The 19,995-nt window shown below is 45.8% G+C and overlaps 9 protein-coding genes across 9 annotated transcripts; 4 read left to right on the forward strand and 5 right to left on the reverse strand.

Annotated features, from left to right (window-relative positions):
* Window positions 1–2,395: 2,395 nt before the first annotated feature.
* Window positions 2,396–3,239, reverse strand: VTP01DRAFT_2072 (uncharacterized protein; the record flags this gene model as incomplete). The annotated part of the gene is made up of 3 exons (XM_069380493.1): window positions 2,396–2,900; window positions 2,963–3,097; window positions 3,160–3,239. The coding sequence occupies 3 exons, from the start codon at window positions 3,237–3,239 to the stop codon at window positions 2,396–2,398; spliced, it is 720 nt and encodes a 239-aa protein (XP_069237575.1).
* A 488-nt stretch (window positions 3,240–3,727) lies between these two features.
* VTP01DRAFT_2073 (uncharacterized protein) lies at window positions 3,728–4,451 on the reverse strand (the record flags this gene model as incomplete). Its single annotated transcript, XM_069380494.1, has 4 exons — window positions 3,728–3,829; window positions 3,904–4,080; window positions 4,150–4,160; window positions 4,244–4,451. The coding sequence occupies 4 exons, from the start codon at window positions 4,449–4,451 to the stop codon at window positions 3,728–3,730; spliced, it is 498 nt and encodes a 165-aa protein (XP_069237576.1).
* A 533-nt stretch (window positions 4,452–4,984) lies between these two features.
* Window positions 4,985–7,224, forward strand: VTP01DRAFT_2074 (uncharacterized protein; the record flags this gene model as incomplete). Its single annotated transcript, XM_069380495.1, has 10 exons — window positions 4,985–5,027; window positions 5,088–5,432; window positions 5,495–5,524; window positions 5,585–5,709; window positions 5,780–5,963; window positions 6,026–6,135; window positions 6,197–6,398; window positions 6,461–6,556; window positions 6,622–6,892; window positions 6,966–7,224. The coding sequence occupies 10 exons, from the start codon at window positions 4,985–4,987 to the stop codon at window positions 7,222–7,224; spliced, it is 1,665 nt and encodes a 554-aa protein (XP_069237577.1).
* Window positions 7,225–8,021: 797 nt separating this feature from the next.
* Window positions 8,022–12,892, forward strand: VTP01DRAFT_2075 (uncharacterized protein; the record flags this gene model as incomplete). Its single annotated transcript, XM_069380496.1, has 17 exons — window positions 8,022–8,194; window positions 8,260–8,385; window positions 8,451–8,602; window positions 8,678–9,003; window positions 9,060–9,105; window positions 9,176–9,205; window positions 9,298–9,663; window positions 9,768–9,863; window positions 10,257–10,401; window positions 10,632–10,713; window positions 10,787–10,953; window positions 11,025–11,153; window positions 11,213–11,342; window positions 11,408–11,646; window positions 11,711–11,738; window positions 12,550–12,685; window positions 12,747–12,892. The coding sequence occupies 17 exons, from the start codon at window positions 8,022–8,024 to the stop codon at window positions 12,890–12,892; spliced, it is 2,517 nt and encodes an 838-aa protein (XP_069237578.1).
* Window positions 12,893–13,222: 330 nt separating this feature from the next.
* VTP01DRAFT_2076 (uncharacterized protein) lies at window positions 13,223–14,936 on the reverse strand (the record flags this gene model as incomplete). The annotated part of the gene is made up of 5 exons (XM_069380497.1): window positions 13,223–13,583; window positions 13,662–13,877; window positions 13,954–14,207; window positions 14,303–14,364; window positions 14,435–14,936. 5 exons carry the CDS (start codon window positions 14,934–14,936, stop codon window positions 13,223–13,225), a joined length of 1,395 nt encoding a protein of 464 aa, XP_069237579.1.
* A 176-nt stretch (window positions 14,937–15,112) lies between these two features.
* On the forward strand, window positions 15,113–15,708 carry VTP01DRAFT_2077 (mitochondrial 54S ribosomal protein mL67; the record flags this gene model as incomplete). Its single annotated transcript, XM_069380498.1, has 2 exons — window positions 15,113–15,193; window positions 15,259–15,708. 2 exons carry the CDS (start codon window positions 15,113–15,115, stop codon window positions 15,706–15,708), a joined length of 531 nt encoding a protein of 176 aa, XP_069237580.1.
* A 284-nt stretch (window positions 15,709–15,992) lies between these two features.
* Window positions 15,993–16,655, reverse strand: VTP01DRAFT_2078 (uncharacterized protein; the record flags this gene model as incomplete). The annotated part of the gene is made up of 1 exon (XM_069380499.1): window positions 15,993–16,655. One exon carries the CDS (start codon window positions 16,653–16,655, stop codon window positions 15,993–15,995), a length of 663 nt encoding a protein of 220 aa, XP_069237581.1.
* A 412-nt stretch (window positions 16,656–17,067) lies between these two features.
* VTP01DRAFT_2079 (uncharacterized protein) lies at window positions 17,068–18,306 on the forward strand (the record flags this gene model as incomplete). The annotated part of the gene is made up of 2 exons (XM_069380500.1): window positions 17,068–17,720; window positions 17,790–18,306. 2 exons carry the CDS (start codon window positions 17,068–17,070, stop codon window positions 18,304–18,306), a joined length of 1,170 nt encoding a protein of 389 aa, XP_069237582.1.
* Window positions 18,307–18,621: 315 nt separating this feature from the next.
* On the reverse strand, window positions 18,622–19,887 carry VTP01DRAFT_2080 (uncharacterized protein; the record flags this gene model as incomplete). Its single annotated transcript, XM_069380502.1, has 3 exons — window positions 18,622–18,941; window positions 19,001–19,176; window positions 19,241–19,887. The coding sequence occupies 3 exons, from the start codon at window positions 19,885–19,887 to the stop codon at window positions 18,622–18,624; spliced, it is 1,143 nt and encodes a 380-aa protein (XP_069237583.1).
* Between the last annotated feature and the right edge of the window lie 108 nt (window positions 19,888–19,995).

Consider the following 19,995-nt stretch of genomic DNA (forward strand, 5'->3'; position numbering starts at 1 on the left):
ACAAATAGACAATATATGTAGAGATAACAGGGATGCTGAGCAAACTGAAACTCACGACGGTAGCGGCGGCTTGGGTGTTACCGGTCTACCCAAAATTCGCTAGGTCCCAGGGACAAGAGAGCTTGTATCCGCATCAATAATCCAGTGCACGTAACCACCCAGAGATCATCAGTCATTTCACCCTGAAAACGATCTATCCACGAGGTACACATGCTTCTGGACATATTCGAACCTCCTCAAATGCTATATATATCAAGCTCCGTTTAAAAGCTGCCACGATGTATACAGCGCGTAGATTCCTCATATATAATAAGCAACATTGATGAATTAGAAACTGATGCGAGAAGCATTATCATTCTTGCTACATAACCATTTAACCATCAGGTGATAACGCAGCAGATAATGTACATGCTGGTTGTACAACTTTTTTGTATCACATTTTGTGTTTCTAACCCGAGAATATTTTGACAACCTGACCGAACTCGATCAAACCCTGACGACCCTGGACGGTGGTACGAAATAAAAAGCTGGTTGGAGGTAAATGAGGATACTTTTTTCTAGCTACTATTAACGGAGCTCTTTGATCCATCGCTGTCTGTACCAATACCTTTTCTATCTGACGTCGGCTGCGGAGGTAGCAATGTGATCCGACGATGAGTCACGCGTTGACGTATGTATAACTACGTTTACCCTCCCACGTCGGTTGTTTCGATATTTGCTCAGCCTCAGACCTTGCATGAATTCTTACCACGCTGGTGCTATCTCCTCGGAATATCATTTCTACTAATGCGCAAAAAGGGACAATGCCGCGGAACCTATGTCGTTAGGAAGGAACGCCCTAAAGTTTGTTGTTGATGCGTTTTAAAGTTATCTTTTTTTTCTTTCGATCAAAGATAACGTGTTTGGAACGTAGCAGTGATTCTCAATAGACTCCAGCGCGAAAGGAGAGAGCTTCTCATTCATTATCACGTCATATTTACATCCTTGCTTGATGTACGGAAATGTGTGACATTCTTGACAAGTTTAATTCAGGGTATAAAGAAACTGGACCACCGAAAACAAGCACTAGTTTCAATTCAAATTTCTAGAATTATTGTTGGTAGCTGCTCTTCTTTTCAAATGCTTTTGGAGCGCACGCTTTGACAATTGCAGGGTAGCAATGAATTAGAGTTTCTACTAGATCCGGTTAAGATATTCGCACGCGCTAGAATGTGACAGCAATCCACATCACCGTCTCTGATGACTTAAGTGCCACCACTCTTCTTTTTCCTTTTCGGATGGATGGGAGGGCTCGTACAATAACCCTGCACATGTGCATCCGGGCTGCAAATATTGGCAAAAGCAAGATACAAAGGAGGTTGTTTCAACAAGCATTCCAGTGTCGCAACCTGTTTGGTGCCAGGTACGGTCAGTTACCTTACTTGAAAAAGTTGCCGGCAACTCTCCAGATCGTCAGATTCATCGCTTCGATTGGAGTTCCAGTTCATTGATACGATCATGCATTGCTGTGAAATGTATCCTGTAGTCGCTGACAAGTCTTTACGCCATTCCAGGGATTGCTGTGTAATCAGTCTTCTTCGGTGGAAGAAAAAGCTGTTTAATCCCGTTTAGCCTATATGGCGCAAACAAACATGTCATATCACTTCTAGTTCCTTCGATGCCATCCCCTTTGAAACAATGCCAGAATTTTTCCCTGAGGAACTGAGACTCGCCTCTTTGAAATGCCACCCCCGAGAATGATTTCGCTCGTGCTAATAAGGGTATGTCGTCGCTGCATCTTAAGCAGTGACTTGAATTTTACTACAATTTTTTGTTCGTTCTCCAGCTATCTGCTTATTGTCACACAGCAGCAGCAGGAAAAAGAACGAGAGAGAATGGTTCTTGCAAGAAAAGAGTAGCGGCGAAATTCGCATATACGCCAACTATCCATTTATGGATTGTTGACGGCACCGGCGGCGTTTCCATTGCCATGCCGACCATGCTTTAATTACAATTCTCGCACACTCTGAATCTCCACGGCAAATCTAATAAGGGTTCGATGCACCTTTTATATAATTGGAAATAAGCAGCAGCAGCAGCAGCCGCTGTGCATACAGCTGCAAAAATGTTTGGAAACTGGATGTTCATCAAATAATAAGCCGACAACCACCATTGTTTTATCAGGAGCGGGTGTTTGGTTCAAGCTCACATTTATTTAGGTCAATTGTTTACATACGAAAAAAGGTATTCTATATTGCTACAGGCAATATGACTAATCATATTTATGTGTAGGATGGTTGTGCGAGTCGTTTGCGTTGATGTAAATGCGTTCGTTGCTATGTATCTAATTTGTAAATGTATGATTGACTTCAAGAGGTGCGACCAATATCATCATCATTATTTGCAAAATGCAGGTTTATGCTACGAGACCACCCTCATTTTTTTCAGACGCAGAAGAAGAAGAAGCCGGTGCAGGTACATCGTTGAGACCACGGCTCTTCATGGTTGCAATAAAGTCCTTGGAGGTATCTGTATGAGGGAATGGGGCCTCAGGTACAGGTTTGCCCAGGAACTGGCACATACGGTTCCAGCCTTCTTCCATGTCCATGATCAAGAGTTTCTCGGACGGTACATTCTCCTTGATCCATGCATTGTGTCGCTCATAGATAGCCCTCACTTTATCCTTGTCCAGAAACGTCTCTTGGTCTTTGAACATGCCTTCAAGTATCAATTCAGACTTGTAGAATGCCCGAAGTTTGAGTTTGTGTGGTCCAAGCGACGTCGGGTCTGTAAGGCAGAGCGCCCAGTACATGGTTGTTTTTGCAGACTCGTACCAGCTCTCGAAATCGCGCTCTACCAGAAGCACTTTGGCGTTTGGGTATTTCTTCATCAACGGTCCTACAAATGCTGCCGTAGGCAAACTAATTGGAAAAAGCTTTTTCAGTATTTCACAAAAGAATTTGTACTAGTTTAGAATATTTACTCGAGTGCAGCGTTGTAGCCATCGTATACTTTATCCCAATCGACTTGTTTCTCTGGGAAATAATACGAGTCGTAAAACACTGAAAGGTCAATATCTAAGTGATCCAAAAGTTCCATTCCATGGAATGTGTTGTATCTATGAATACAGCGTGTGAGTATACATATAAGTAAAGGACTAAGATTCTACTGGGAGCGTACCCGAGCATGTTAAGTGCGTCGCGGAAACTGCTGCTACAGGTATGACTGAGGCCTGCTCCAATGACTTCAAGTGGTGCCATTTTTCAAAGAGTGACGAAAGGAAAAGGTAAAGGAAAGAGAGAGAGAGAAATCGAGTTTCGTTGGAGAAACATGTTGAACGGATCCCTTATAAAAACCAACATTCAGGGGGCGGGTGCGATTGCCAATCCCTTTGGGCACCTGCAAGTATCCGAGCCGTAGTGGAAAAGAAATTGCAGGAATCATGACAAAACCGGTCGCATAATTTTACTATTTGTTACTTAAATCGCCCCTCCTCCTTCATTCTCCTGACCATCCTTTCTTCGACTGTAATTCTAGGAGCCCAAAGAGAACTTTAGCATTGGATCATCCGACACAATGGCCTGCAGTTGTGGCCAATTCTCAACTAAGACATATGATAGCAACATGCAAGCAAGGCGTATCAACTGCATCCATCGGAGAGCAGCCACTTGCAGTGAGAAAACGCATTTTTACATATAAATATGCATACAAGGGCGGGCGCCGCATCATCGCATCGTTCCCTTTTTGTTTACTTAGGGGAACTGGCACCAGCATCTACGCTGTGGTGAACCTTGTTCCTGAGGAAAGTCAGGTTTGGTCTGAAAACACGCAGATACAGCAGAGTTGCTCCCTATGAATGGGATATATATCTGTCAGTCCCGTCTTCTTGCCATTTTAACCTTTTTTCTCCGCATATATTCTTGCCTTGAATTGAGGGAGGATGAGCCAGAGCACGAAAATCGTCTTGAACAAAAAGTAGAACGGTAGCCAGTACAGCAGAGTGTCCGTAAAGTACTCGAGAGTCTGCACAAAGCCAAAGACTGTCCAGTACGTAAGCCATTGCTGCTTGCGGTGCTGACCCGCTGCTTCGATAGCTTTAAACTGCAGCGTGTATAATATAGAATATTAATGCCACAACAATTCTCACTACCTTGTTGCATGTATATTTACCGACTCGTTTGCTGGCGGGACCGCCCCAAATGTGAAAGCAAGCTGTTAGCAAAGCGTCTTGCATATCATGTAGGTCTTCTCAGATTAGTTATACCTGGGTACACCCATCCGATCAAGTTTGTGATGAGCGGTGCAGCGACGTTGAAGAAGATGAGGATAAAGATAACAAACACACCGCCCAGAGCTAGATACACCTTTGGAATCTTTGTACGGGCTTCTGCGTCGCGGAAGGGCTTGTATCGTGACAAGTTCCTGTCCATTCTTCTATCGTATTCTTTCGCTTTGACGTACACGGTGTCCATTTCATACAATAATAATAAGATTAGAGGAGTGGGAAAGAGGTTAGGCAGAGTGACAATTAAGCCAGATGGAACAAAAGAAAAACTCGTCCGTGATACAATGTACAACCCTTGATGTCATGTAAAGCAGTTTGCTTGACATCATATGAACAAATCTCTTTTCTTTCCAAAGCTTGCTATCACTTGTCTATCCCAAACGCGTCATGTTCTTTTGGTTGTTTGACATTTGGCGAGCAAAAGCTTATCTGTGCAACATGTCATTCTTTGCGACGAGGAGTCTCTGTGTGCATAATTACGAGTGCTACGACTCCCTGTTAAGTAATCTCTATCGTCACGATGTTTCGTTGTAGGATCATAAGCATGTCAAAAGAGTATGTCATAGATGATCATTTGATATTGATACTCCAAACGACGACACAACACCAAAGATACGATGACGTGGTGGTGGAGGCATTAATGAAGTAGAGGAGGAGGACTCGGAGACTGAAAGGGCAGAATCGAATCAATGCCAAGTAAAGTCTTCAGTTGCAAAGCAAATGTCAGACAAGGAGCCTTGTCAGCCAGCCTTACACAGTGATGGTAAATAGCTGCAGTGTGAATGCAGTGACTTACAATCTAAGAAGTTGAGCTGAACGCTAGTTGTCCCAACGTCAGCAGATGAGGATCCTTCGGCGGCAGAGAAAAGCACTGCAGCAGCGGGACCTGCTGATCAGACATTGCAAAAAGACGCACCACCGCAAGAGACGACTTTAAACAGCAGTAACAGCAGCAGTGCACCCGAACCTAAAGGCACGACAGTAGCTCACGCGCTGAAGCAGGCTGCAGACGGGGATAAATCGAAACGTATTCCTTCAGACACACGACCATCCGGGAATAATACAGAAGAACAGGGCGAAGCAGCAAATGAATACCTAGTAAAGACTATAGACTGGATTGATCGAAAGACAGGGCAACCAAAGAAAGTTCGCATTATTACGCAAAATGGTATTCATATATGTTTAGGCGTACTTGTCTCTTTCTCACACATAGCATGTTTAATGTTCTAGAGAATGGTCCATGTCCTATGGTTGCAATATGTGAGTCAGAAAATTAACAAGATGCAAGGGGTTATAGATCTGACAGCTACTACGTGTTAGGTAATGTTTTGTTTCTGCGTGGAGATCTGGAGATACGCCCACCTGATCGGCCCTATGTCACATTTGAGTACCTGGTTGAACGATTAGGAGACTATCTATTAAACCATGGTCCCTCAGATTCACATGTAAGTTTGGTACATATAATATCACTTTATGCCAAGGAACGCCCCGCTGACATCTCCACCTACTTGATAGCCAACGACGACGACTCAATTGTCCTCGTCGCCGACTTCCTTGCCCAACAACAACAATGATACAGAAGCGTCAACCAGAATGGAACGGCTTGGATCACAGCATTCTACAAATGATTACGTGCTCACTTATAGGCATAATTTGGATGCAGCGTTATCTATTTTACCGCGTCTCCAATCTGGCTTGGGTAAGCCAAAGATGACGGAGGATGTATACGGACGTATGAGTATTAACGCGTTTTTTTCCCAGACGTGAACGTACGTTTTTCATCCATCCGCGATTTCGAACCGACGGCCGAGCTCGCCATGTTCGATCTATTTAACGTCGACCTTGTACACGGCTGGATAGCTGACCCGCAGGTACAAGCAGCGCTGGATTGTATCTTTACATATTCCTACACTAACCATCATCTGCATGCAGGATGAGGAAACCTTTCGGGTCGTCGTAGAACAATGTGGTTCATACAACTCGCTCGTGGAATGCGTTGTCAAAGGTGATACGCTAAGCAGCGGCGCTATTGTAGAAGACAAGAATGGTGTTAACCACACGATCAACAATAACGACGACGACGGTGATAATCAAAAGAAATGGACTGTCGAAACGGAGTCCCAGATACGGAATGGTAAGGAAGAACGCGTCGTGGTACATTCTCAATATTGATAATGGTAATAATAATTTCTTTAGGTCTAATTGCGGCGGATTTTCTTCAAGATACTGCAACGCAACTAACATACTATGGATTAGAGCTCCTGATGGAGACTATACCGACCGATAAGCCGTGTGTGCTTTTCAGGAACAATCATGTAAGAAACGCTATACTCGCAAAGGATGCATTGCAAACGCAGGCACACTTATGAAAAAGAAGTTCTCTACACTGTACAAAGACTCCGGCACGCAGAAACTGTATACGCTGGTGACAGATTACGGCTATGTGCGCGAGACAGATATAGTGTGGGAGAGTTTGAGCGACATCGATCAAGGGCTATCTGAATTCTACAACGGGCTCTTTCGCAAGCCTGAAATCCATGCTCAGAGTCAACGGAATTCGCGTGCATATACGTCAGGAGGAGAAGAGGGCGATCAGACTAACGGACACATCAGCACTGCAGATCTCGAGTAAGTACGACAGATATTGACTGGATGATTTGCAGGGCGCTAACACAAAATATATTTCTCCGATTCCTTTTAGCTATGCGCTTGCGTTATCTTTGCAACAGCAAGAGGAAGAGCAGCTATCCGCGGCAAGACGCCGAGAGCAACAACGACAGCAGCAGCAGCAGAAGGCCGAAAGGCATTCAACTCTATACTTACAACAACAACAACAACAACAACAACAACAACAACAACAACAGACGACGACCTCATCCTCCACATCCCCACGTAACACCGACTCATCTCGTATATCCGCGATACCCAAGAAGAAGAGATCTTCTTGCACTGTAATGTAGTTGCAATTCCCACCTCCTTGTGTAAAACAAAACAAAAAAACATAATTAGAGAATGCAGCGCAGTGCTCCGATGTATTAGCAATCGTCGTTTTTCCTGATTCAAGCAAAAGGAGTTCTCTCCGTTAAACTCAAAAATCAGGCCTCTGATTGATAAAACCCGGCCAGTGTGGAACCTTTGCTAAAAAACGCCAACGCCTCTTGCTGTTAAAGATTAACTAATCAGTGCAAACGGGATATTGCACAGACATCGTCATATAAAATGGATATAGCTGTGCGAGTCACAATACTAGTGGAAGGCAGGATCGGCAGCAGCAGCAGCAGTCTGGAGAGGAAAAAATCTGTCACCGATCCCTAACGTGGAAAGCCCTCTCTTTTTTGTAGTCCTTTTACGCATCGGGACTTGCGGTTCAGCATTCAATCCCAAGGACGCGTAATTACGTTCGAAGCGTTTTGAACGTGCAGCACTCCCAACTCATCTGAATCGACGAGATTTTCGCTTCCACCACCTGTAGCGTTTCCAACGTTCGTTTCTAAAGAAAGAGTGTACGACGGTTCCGTTTCTATTTTTCTGTTCCGGTTCCCAGAAAGTACGTTTCGATAGAAGGAAAAAAACGAAAACCTATCGACCAGGCTGACCCTTCTAGAAAACCCTAAAGGGCTTTGTGTGTGTTGCCTATATTTAATAACATAATCGAGAAGAAGGCCCTGTTTCCTACATTTCTATCCTGGCGGACACATATTATACGCACATATCACCCAGCGGCTACAGCACATACCGATGATGGTTGTGTGCTGAGATGATGATAAACGTTAGTACAAGTACGTGCAGCAACGGGAGCACGAAAAGCAGTAGCAACAACTCGCGTCCAGAGACGGAAGCGACCACCGCCGCCCACAATAACAACAACAATAATAACAATAAGGGCAAAACGATCCTGAGATACGTACCAAGCACCGACCATGGAAGCAGGTATGGGACCCATCGAAAAAGATTAACGAAGAAGCCGGCCAGCCTTTTTGACGCTTTCGTCCCAGGTCCACAACTCCTTCTATTTCTAACCAGCAGCCATCATCCTCACGCAACAACGATTCAGACAGTGCAGCTGAACCGGGCTCCTCAACCACCAGAAGCCAAGCTGCATTTGTAAACAAACTTTACAAGTAAGTGCGTGCAGTCCAGTTTGCGGAGGGCAGTAGAATAAATGGAAACGGTGTGCGTGTTATAGAATGTTAGAAGATCCCGATATCCAGCACATGATCTCGTGGTCCGAAAGCGGTGATCTATTCAGTGTCACCAATCCTATATCGTTCTCGCGCAGCGTTTTGCCCCAATACTTTAAGCATAATAACTGGCAGAGTTTTGTGCGCCAGTTGAATAGTAAGTTCTCGGTGCAATTGTAACAAGGCAAAAGAAAAAAGAAAACTCAACGTGAATTCATTTGCGCGCAAATAGTGTATGGTTTCCACAAGGTGAATGACATGATCCATTCCAATCTCACCAGCGAAGTTCAAAATTGGGAATTCAAGCATCCTCATTTCCGTCGAGGCGCTGTGGAAGACTTGAAAAACATCAAACGAAAAAGTGCCAAATCCCGTCATCAGTACCAGCAGCGCCCATCGTCGCCTTTATACCCGAACGACAATGATGAACATGTTTACGGTCCAATGTATAAACACATTGTTGACATCGAAGATCGCCTGCACCACGTACACAAAGCTTACGAAGTTTTAAATAAGGAGACTCTCAATTTGAGATCAATCATTTCTAGTCAACAAGAGGTACCATTAAGTACAATGCACTACTTGACATGATGGTGCTTATGCAGTGGACTTAGATTATTACTGATCTTGCAAACGTAATACTATCAATGTGTCGTCAAGGTAAGCGAGTTTGCATATGTGTATAGATGAAAGTGTTGTCAATTTATAAAAACATAACATGTTTTTCAAGATCAGGCGCCTACCTCCCAAGGACCGCAAGGTAAAAACACCATATGAGGGGATGCAGAAAGAGAAAAAGAAAAAGAAAAAGAAAAAGGCTAACAGGATAAAACAGTGGAGAAGATTGTGCAGGAGCTCCAGCGATTAAAAATGCTACAGCAGCGATACCAGCACCTTGTGGCGTCGGCGGTCTGACGATGCAGGAAGCGCCCAGCAGCAGTGCTAGCTCGATAGGCAGGACTTCGCCGCTTCCAAGCACAACATACTCTTCTCTCTCCAGACAGCCTCAGCGTCTTCCATCGATTAGTGCAGTCCAGCAGGGCCAGTCGCATCTCGATAACTTGGACGCACATACTTTGAATCCTCCAGTCGGATATTCCGAGTCGGTCGGAAGCAGCATTTACTCACCATCCGACGAGTTGCCAGATCGGAAACCCAAGATCTCGCTCTTGTCTATACCTCCTGGTTCACCACCTCGCAAAATGGATTACGCTACTGGTGCGTGTTGTCCTGAATAGGAGTAACGATGCGGAGGAGAAAAAGAGTGTGGTGAAAGAAAGAAAGAAAGAAAAAGGGCCCTGAACTAAAAAAATGCTTCGTAGAAGAGAAGAAAGATGCGCGACCGCAGACGGAATTCCTAGGGTTAGGGAGCCATTCGCAGTTACTGAACCCTGCACCGAGTAACTTTGATGAACGATGTAAGACAAAATGTGAGTGTGTGCGTGTGCAGGATTGTGTCACTCACACGTGTTTTCGATAGATGCTTCAGATAGGAAACAGAAAGGCGTCAAGCGAAATTTACCGCATGATTTTTAAGTATCCCATCAACTCCAGTATTTTAATGCATTTGATCAAAAGCGTGGTGTGCATATCAAACCACCACCTACGGATATACCTTGAAAAATTTGGCAAGGAGAATATGGACTTTTATGTACATTTCTTTGTTGAGTGAGAGCAGCGTGTGCGCGTGGCTGTTCCACATCCACCCCTTATATTCTCCTTGACAGCGAAATAAACCCCCACCTGTGCTCCTGCTCCCCACCACACTCTCTCTTTTTTTTCCTTACTCGTAGTCGCTGGATCGGCTCTAGTTCATCAAACCATGCTCTCCATTCTGGGCATATGTGCGTCGTCCGAGGATCGAGAGAATAGACAGCGCAGTATACAGATTGACAAGGAGATCGAGCAAGAATCGCAGCGACAACGGCAGATATGCAAACTCCTTTTGCTCGGTCGGTAACAAAGCAGCGCAGAAGAAGAAGCAGCAGCAAGCAGCAATAATGTTAACCTAATATATACCCGCCGCGCAAATGCGATGCGCGCGTTTTTCTTTTTATTATTTCACTTTTATTGATTGCAGGCAGCGGCGAGTCAGGGAAATCGACGATCGTGAAGCAAATCAAAATCATTCACCAAGGGGGATACACGCTCGACGAACTAAAAGCATGGCGATCGATAGTGTACAGGAACCTTATCGACTCGGCCAAGGATGTCATTAGCAGCGCCGAAAAGCTCGAAGTATCGTTTGAGAATCCGCGCAACAATGAGGTATTCCCGGCTCGTTTAGTCATGGAAAAGAAAGAAAGGAAGCGAAAAGCTTATGTGGTTGTTGCGTTAAAAGGAGTTTATGCACGTTATTAAAGATTTCACGCTGGCGGCAGATATCGGCACTCAAATCATTCCCGAATTCATTGTCGTCGCGATTGAGTCGATTTGGCAGGACGAGCGCACGGCCGAAGTCATGGAAAAAGGATCCAGCCAATTTTATATCATGGACTCTGCAGCCTAGTGAGTGTTCGGTCGAGGCAGACGACAACAACAACAGATATGCTTACTTGCCTGATTTTTTTCTTTTATAGCTTCCTAAGTCAGGTGCGGCGGCTCGCTGAATCCGATTACATTCCTACAGTCGACGATGTTATTCGCGCGCGGTTGAAAACTACCGGTATCCTGGAAACATTCTTTCAGCTCGGCAAACTCAATATTCAGTAAGAGATATATATACGCAGATGAAAAATCAAGGATCGTCATTCATTTACTGTTTTAGCATGTTTGACGTTGGTGGACAGCGTTCAGAGCGGAAAAAATGGATCCACTGCTTCGAGTCAGTGGATGCCATTGTGTTTTGCGTGGCCCTGAGCGAGTACGACCAAGTTCTTTTGGAAGAAACCAAGCAGGTAACACACAAAAAAAGAAGGAATACACATTGGCATGCTTTATTTTAACAGGAGATTCCTACTAGAATCGGATGGTCGAAAGCCTTGTGCTGTTTGAATCCGTCGTAAACTCACGTTGGTTCCTGCGAACGCAGATCATACTGCTCTTGAACAAGACAGACTTGTTTGTTGAAAAACTGGCACGCGTCCCGCTGCAGCGGTACTTTCCAGAATACGCTGGAGGCTCGGATCCTGGCAAAGCAGCTAAGTATATACTGTATCGCTTCAACCAAACAAACCGGATGAAGCTGCATATATATCCACAGTATGTGTATAGCAACCATGAAAGAACTGTGAAAACATGCTAATCTTAAAACAACTTCAACCAGCTTAACGCAGGCGACAAGTACTTCAAATGTAAGTGTATATTATCAGTATTCTAAAAGCACGTCAATTGTTGTTAACGGACTTACAAAAATAGATAAAGTTAGTAGCGGGATGTTGCTGATACAATTTATTGTACTTATGCGAATACGTTTCTCTAGATTTGTGTTTGAAGGCATCAAAAAGACGCTCATAGACTATTCTTTAAAAACCTCCAATCTCATGTAACACAAGTGTTTATGCGACTAGTACAGCAACAACAACGACAACGGCAGCTACAATTACCTTTTATCACCCAGCACCACAAACAACGACGGTCACACACACATTGCAACGCATCACACATCCACGTCACACACTGCTCCCTCTCTTTCTCTCTCTTTCACGCCTGCTACGTAGCACATCACCCACTACACATATTTCCCGTGAATACCATATACATACCTAATAGTTACGAAAAATAAAAAGTATACATAAATATACAAGTGACTCCATCACGCACTCTCGCAACGGTGGTCATGGAAATACGATAGATAATACATGTGAATGAATATATACTGTAACTGGGTTCTCCTCTCACCAAAAAAGGAAATCAACCCAACTGCAACTCCGCCGCGAGCAAGCAGGCTCTCCAAGGAGCATCGTCGCCACTAAGTGGAGACCTTCTCTGACCGGTCCCACACAATGGTACGTACATGGTAGACAACTGAAAGCAACAACGTCGTCGTCGCCGGCAGAAGACAGATGGATGGATGGATTGAACGGATGGGATGGGGGCGGTTGCACGACGACGACGTTGACGAGGAGGACGATGAGTGATTCACTAAAGATTAAAATGTTATAGACCAAGGGTACGACTTCGTTCGGTAAGCGCCAGACCAAGACGCACACGCTGTGCCGTCGCTGCGGCAAGCGCTCTTTCCACAAGCAAAAGAAGACCTGCGCTTCCTGCGGTTTCCCCTCTGCCAAGATGCGATCCTGTAAGTGGTGCAGCAGCAGCAGATTGTTGAATGTTTCGACATAAAGCTTACACTTAATTAGACAACTGGTCTGTCAAGGCTAAGCGCAGAAGAACCACCGGTACTGGCCGCATGTCCTACTTGAAGAAGGTCCACCGCCGTTTCCTCAACGGTTTCCGTGAGGGTACCCAGGCTACCAAGCAAAAGAAGGCCGAAGCTTCCGCCTAAACGCGAACGCACGATGCATCAGCCTTTCGACAACAATAAAAAGAAATGCTCCTTATTTCAAAAGAAAAAACAAAACCACAACTCTTGAATTATATACTACGATTTGCGCGACCATGTGGCTCCATGCAGCCCAAAATGACAATTGAAGAATGAGCTTATCATCACACACTAAGTTTGGTGCCGTCCCAATACATCGTGGCAAATGTCTGCCTGCATATTACTACTACTATCACCCACCGTTATTCCGTTTTTTATAGGTAAAAAACCAGCAGCTGAGGCTTTTCTCTTTTGTATTATATAACATGTAAAAGCGAGGAAAAACAGCCCACTCTATATCATCACGCTTCGATTAGCAAGGCCGGGTGAGATGCCAGTTGGAGGATTTGACAAGCTCATTCCAGGCTGTTGCGGTTGCGGCTGTGGTCGTGGAGGCTGCGATGAGGAGGCCGGGACAGCGCCCTGGGCACCAGGTTGCTGTGGTTGCTGTTGTCGATCTTCTAATGCATCCCAAGGTAAAGTCCACTCTCGCTTGACTTTCTGCCAAGATGTTGGGTCGAAAATTACATAGACGCCGCGATCTACTGGACTTGGTGACGTCCGTCGGAACTCTCGTACTGGTCGACCGTTCTCGTCGGCTTCCTTTGTTAACCACATTCCTAGCTCCTTGTGGTATCGCCAATTCCGTGCGTACCTAGCCAGTAATGGTTGAATGAGAAAATGTCTTCTGTAACATATAAGCCAAGATATAGATATATATATATATACTTACAGTTCCTGCGCTGCCGCTTCCTGGGCAATGTCCTTGGGCATAGAGTAGAATACGTAAAACAGGATCTCATCCGAGAAGGTACGCATTCGTTGGTGAGCGGGAGGTGATGCTTGCACGGTGCGATAGCAGGGTGGCAGGTAGTAGCCAGGCTCTACAGCCAAACCAGGCGGTGTTTGAGTTTCTGCCCAAGGAGAGATAAACGTAGAGTATATAGAACTAGTTCGAGACGAGCGAGATATGAGAAACAAAAAAAAAACCAATGCATTGCGAGAGTCTTTTGCTAGATACTCACTCTGCTGTATTCAGATCTAGTCCCAATGTAGTCAGATCACTACCCAGAGCCAGCATGCTCCGGTCAGGATCAGTCATGCGTATTACCCCGAGCAATCCCAGCAGTCCGTAGGTATCCTCTATTGGCTGTTTACCGTCGCTGCTTTTTGGTGTTCCGTCCTGGTTACTGCTAGGTGTTGGCGCAGAACCTATTGGTTTCCTGGAGTTGGGCGTCAGATGAGAGGGCGGTGCTGCTGGATCTGCACGGGATTGCAGCTATATCAATACCGGAGAAAATTTTAGTTGGTAAAAAAAGAAAACCATGTGCAATGAAAAACGTGTATGTGTCGAGTGAAAGAGAGTGCACGTACCCATTGAGATGATCTTAGCATATCCCCGCCCTTCACACTAGCAGCTGCGTACTCCTTACTACCTATATACATCAATGAAAGGAAGAACATTAGCCGGGTTTTCAGTGATTCACTCATTTTTACTACAAGTACCATTAAGTGAACTTGGGATACCCTCCCGTCCACTGTAGTCCCACGGTTCAGGTTTTGAATTCAGTGCCGAGGTTGACATGTCGTTTCCAAAAGACGGCGCTGCAGAACTTCGCAGCGCTGGAAAGTCGTCCATGGAGAACGTCCGTGGTGCAAGACCTCGGGCTGTTGCTAATTGATGATGATCGCCTGAATGGCCAGAGTACGCTGCTGCCGCGGATGCGCTGTGAACTCCTTGATAGGAGCCTAACGGTGAAGAGGTTTGTACTCCACCGAAATCAGATACGTTGGTGTTTGCAGCAGCGCCGCTTCCTAGCAGTGCTTCTTGCAAGTGATTAGGGTTTGACGCTGAGGAGGGATAAGTCGCGAATCGGTTTGAAGGTAAGAGAGATGACGAAGGAGGTTGCGGTGGAAGTGAACCAGCTGGTGCTGCTCGACTGCTTGAAGCTGGAGTGCCTAGCGCTGGAAAGTCGTTTAAATCGATGCCGGTGTTTGGACGAAACATTGTGGAAGAGAACAGTCAAGTCGTCTCTCTGTCTCAGAGCAAAAGGAGAAAGCAGCCTGCGAGCGGCTCTTGCGAGCCGAATCATCGAATGTGACGTTGTTTTGCCAGTTCATCCCAACTGCCCCGCTTTTGGTTCCTTTTTTCAAACACACACTTTTTTTATTGCTTGTTTCAAAATGGCATCGAGCAAGGTGGTGTGCCTCTTTCGACACATTCAGACCAATCAGGTTGTTGTGAGCACGCGTCAATATGCCGAGGTAAAATTTACACCCATGCGGTGGGCAACAAACAAAATGGTATTGATCAATATTGCGTGGAATAGAACAAATGTCTCCGTCAACTTAACATTGCTAGACGCCCACCACGGCTACGAAAAGACCACTGGCGTCCATTGGTCGCTTTGACCGGTTTCGATTCGGCAGAGTCGGCACAGGCAGTCAAAGACGCTTACTTGCAGCTATCAAACGAACGCCAGCGAGCACGCCAATCCAGCCCCGAGTATCTGGCAACGCCAAAGAAGAAACGACTCAATGACGATATGGACATGGTGGAAGATTCTATCAAGTCGCTGCGCGATGCACTTGACAAACTCGCACCTCGACACTTTGCCAATGATACCAATCTCTCTGCCTTGTGGGAACAGTCAAGATTCATTGATTTCAAGGAAGAAGGAAAGGATTGGCCAAAGTTTGTTGATCATGGATTGCTTGAACTCCAAGGCAACCGATTTGTCACTGAGGAAAAGAGCAACCCTGCACCGGCGTCTTCGTAAAAGCATAAACGAAAAAAAAATTACCTGCAACGCGCACACACGACCCCATCCACACCCATCGCTCAATGTTCAAATACATACACAAAGGCTAGAGAACAGAAAGAAAAATACAGTTAAAACATTGTACAATATGCAATCAGCACGGCGTTTTGATATTGATATTGGTATTGGATTAACATTGACAAACTATTATGTCACATTTGAAAGTTAAATACTGGATGGGATGGTACATATGAAATAACGCAAGAAAATGACAGGAGATGGGGGCGCATCCAAATATACGTTTATGCACTCCGTTTCTTCTTGAGCTTCCATATTTCTATATCGTCATTACGAATAGCTTTTGTTCGCAAAGACTTTTTTGGAATCATGCGGGTATCAAATCCCAAGGACTTTGCCTGCTGGACAAAATTATTGACCACAATGTCGTCACGGTGCTCTAGAGCCACGAGAATGGTTGACGTTGGAGATGCCAGATAGCTTATGCATTTGAGTAACGGACGCACGAGTTCGGTTGTGTAGATACAGTCAGCCGCGAGGATATAGTTATACGGAGGTTCTAGCCACGATAACTGTTCATCATCATTCTCCTCCTCCTTGTCGCAGCAGCGTTTTGCGCAGAGGTCCAGCCAGTCCAGGGCTTTTACCTTGACCTTAGGATCCTCTAACGGGAGGCTAGCGTTCTCTGGTTTATGAGACTGCTCCAAGAGCTGGTACCACCAATCTTTAATGTGTCTCTGATTCTGTCTGCGATTAGTTTCGAGGACGTGATCAACGACAGTCGGCAGATCGGTGAGAATCGTGTCGAATCCAAGTGCGCCCATGGTCAGTCCACCGAGTCCACACCCGCTACCGAGTTCAATGCATTTTTTGGAATTCTGGATTTGGAGTTGACGACCGTTCTTATTCTCGTCGAGTACCCACGACGGTCGCTTGATGGTATCCATCAAGTAGAACGCGAGCACTTTGGCGCTGTCCCAGACAGTCGTGCCATGATTCTGTGTATTGTTCAGTTGGCACAGATCAAACGTGAGCGATGGTGCGAGTGTTATGGAAAACGTGGGCAAGCCTTTGGTATCGTAGAGCACTTGTTCCTGGCCCTCTTCGACGACGCTCTTATTTTTTTTTTTGCAGGCAAAAGAATTTTGACAACTTGCTTTGTTGTTGTTCCCAACAAGGCAACTCCGATGAGTTCTTTTCTCCACTTTTTTTTTTCCAGACTTCGGGTCGGATCTTTGATGTCCCGCCAGAAGAGTTAATGACAAATCCTCACCAATCGCAGATAAAGCTTTAAAAATCACGGAGCGAAGAAAAGTTTTTCTATTCTACCCTTACTCTTTTTTTCATTACTACAGTCTAATGCGATTCTTTGCCCTTGGAAGCCTTTTCGTTGCGAGCGAGTTGATTTTGGGCGCTTTGGCTCACGGTGATCACGGCAGTGAGCAAGAAGTGTTGGGACAGATCCCTGTGCATGGTCCCTCCGAGTTGCCTGAAGTATCGTTTGGCCGACCTGTTCTGGAGAAGGATGGCTACGTCCCCTCGTTCTCGGGTATCTCCACCTTTGCGCATTTGCCCTACTTGCAATGCTGGGACGAAGGCGTCGTAGAAGATTATGACATTGCAGTTATCGGTGCTCCGTATGACATTGGTGTCACCTTCCGTACTGGTGCTCGCTTTGGTCCATCTGGCATCCGTGAAGGTTCCAAGCGCATCAAGGGCTTCAACAATGAACTCAAAGTCAACCCTTTCAGATCTTGGGCCAAGATGGTCGATTGCGGTGATATTCCCTTTGAGCCTTTCAGCAGCGAGCACGCTATGAAGCAAATCCAGGATTATTCAAGCTACATCCTGAACCGTCCTCCCAGCGCTGAGGATGAAGCTGCTCCTCTTCCTCCCAAGCTCATCACTTTGGGTGGTGACCACACCATCCTCTTGCCCATTTTGCGGTCCATGCGTGCTGCTTACAACAAGCCAATCACTGTCATCCACTTTGATTCTCACTTGGATACATGGTAAGATATAAATCAGACACATGTCTAAATAGTAAAGCGAGTAAATGTAGCTAAAACGACAATTAACAGGGCACCCGAAATTTACAACATCAAGGCCAAATCCTCCATTTTCAACCACGGCAACCCTCTCTACCACGCTGCGCGTGAAGGTCTGACCACCAACGGTACATCCATGCACGTTGGTATCCGCTCTACCTTGTACACCGAAGAGGATATTACACGCGACGAGGCTCTTGGATTCCGCATGATCAAGGCAAACGATATCTTCAAGCTCGGTCTTGATGGCATTGTTGAACGCATGCATGAAATCTTGGGCCCCAAGGAAGACTCGCTGGTGTATCTGTCTATCGACATTGATGTCATTGACCCTAGCATGGCACCTGCCACTGGCACTCCCGAAACCGGCGGTTTCCTGACCCGAGAAATGCGCTATATCCTGCGTGGTTTGGATGGTTACAACCTGGTTGGCGCCGATGTCGTTGAGGTCGCTCCTGCATACGACACCCAGGCTCAACTCACATCGTTCTTGGCTGCTGACCTTATCTATGAAATCATGTCCATGATGGTCAAGCGTGGTCCCAACTAGATAATACCTAAATCTTTCTTGGTTTTGAATAGACATATCCTCCCTTTCTTGTAACATAGTTTCCACCCCACGACTTCTAAATAGAAGCATTTTAATAAAAAGAATAGATTTGTACAGCACAATATTAGGCACGCAGGCTGCGCATTTTGCTTTGGTTGCCATGAAGACAGTAAAGGGATTGAAGGCGATATGCTAAGTAAGCGCCATAGCCGGATGCTTGACAATGGCCACTCTCAAGTAAATATGCTGGTCTACGTTTTTCCAGTATCAATTTTCATTTATTGAACTTCCAGCACGGACATCGTCGGTGTGCGCTTAATTATGTAAGTCGCAAAGTCTTGTAGCGATTGCTCGCTTCTTGGGCTGATCTGAGGTGTCCTCATCGTTTGCTCGCTTTGAAGTGATCACAGAAGACTCTACACTGAGGGAAACGGCCGAAGATGCTGGTGGAAACGAAGTATCCGAAACGGAAACCAGGGCAGCGACATCGAGATCAGGCAGAGACTGCACAGAGGGGTTCTCCAAAATAGACTCCTCGTTAACCAGGATGACCACGTTGGCAGCCTCCGGCACAACAGGGACTGAAGCGTCAGCACGCTCAGGCTCCGGCATAGAACGAGAATGGAGGTGCAGTGCTGTTGTTGCCATTCACGGCTGCCGTGTAAGTGTTTGGATATTTGCGCTTTGTATTTACACGCCTTAAGTTTGAGAGTAGACGTGGTCATTTCGAAAAGCTTTAGGCTGTCTCCATGGGCATGCTGAATATCCTCTGCCGTACCGCCACCTAATGATTCGATTATAACGCATTCGTTGCCAGAGAAACCGAATTTCGAAGCATATCCTATCCCGATCGAGGGATCCTCTTGGTACCTATTACGATTGATTTAATAATGTTTGTAAGTTTCTCAATAGTCTTAGAATAAGTTTTGCTTACTGGGCGGCGTCAGGGTGACAGAAAACATGCATCTTCGTAATAAACTTGAAGCGCTCGATCGTCATATAGTCACCAAAGTTGATCGCCAAGAGATTTGGGAATTCACCCTTATTCCAGTAGATATCATGGTCCTCCACTCGAACTGCAGTCATGATAACGAACAGAGCGATCCATATCAGGTGCTCTGTGTAGACGATAGGCTTAGAGTGCGCACTGATGCTGGCTGCATGCTCGTTGATCGCTGGAAGCACTACTTTTTGGATGAAACGCAAAAAGTACTGTGCAGCAGGAGCATACTCTCTAGCCGGTAGGTGAAGTATACAGTGGCTTCTGTATGCTTCTGCGGGACTGGCGCTTCGGACGTCCACAATAACCTCGCCTTCATGCCAGCAAAGGTCCATTTCCACCTTCTCATTCTCGCCTGGACTAAACTCTCTGGGAACATGCAAAGCATCCTCCATTAGGTCAGGGGCCTCGTCTTGCACAGCTGCTTGTCTAGAAGTAACACTGCGAGGTGTCGAACGAGCTGCGGGACGTCCTCCTTTGACGCGCAGGCTAGTTCCGAGGAGAGACACCGGTTGATCTGGCAGTTGATCAAGCGTAACGGACCAAGCTGCACATGCTAGATGTGAAGAAGCACGCGGCATGGTGAGAGTGGTCGCATTGTTAAATCTTTCTTGAGATAAATGTGAAGATTTAGGCACACAGGGCAAGGGCCGTCCCTCAGCGCTTGCCATCGGAATAATCGTCGGCCT

This window comes from Rhizomucor pusillus, assembly GCF_041956525.1.
Source record: "Rhizomucor pusillus strain CBS 183.67 unplaced genomic scaffold VTP01scaffold_12, whole genome shotgun sequence".
NCBI classification, from domain to species: Eukaryota; Fungi; Mucoromycota; class Mucoromycetes; order Mucorales; family Lichtheimiaceae; genus Rhizomucor; species Rhizomucor pusillus.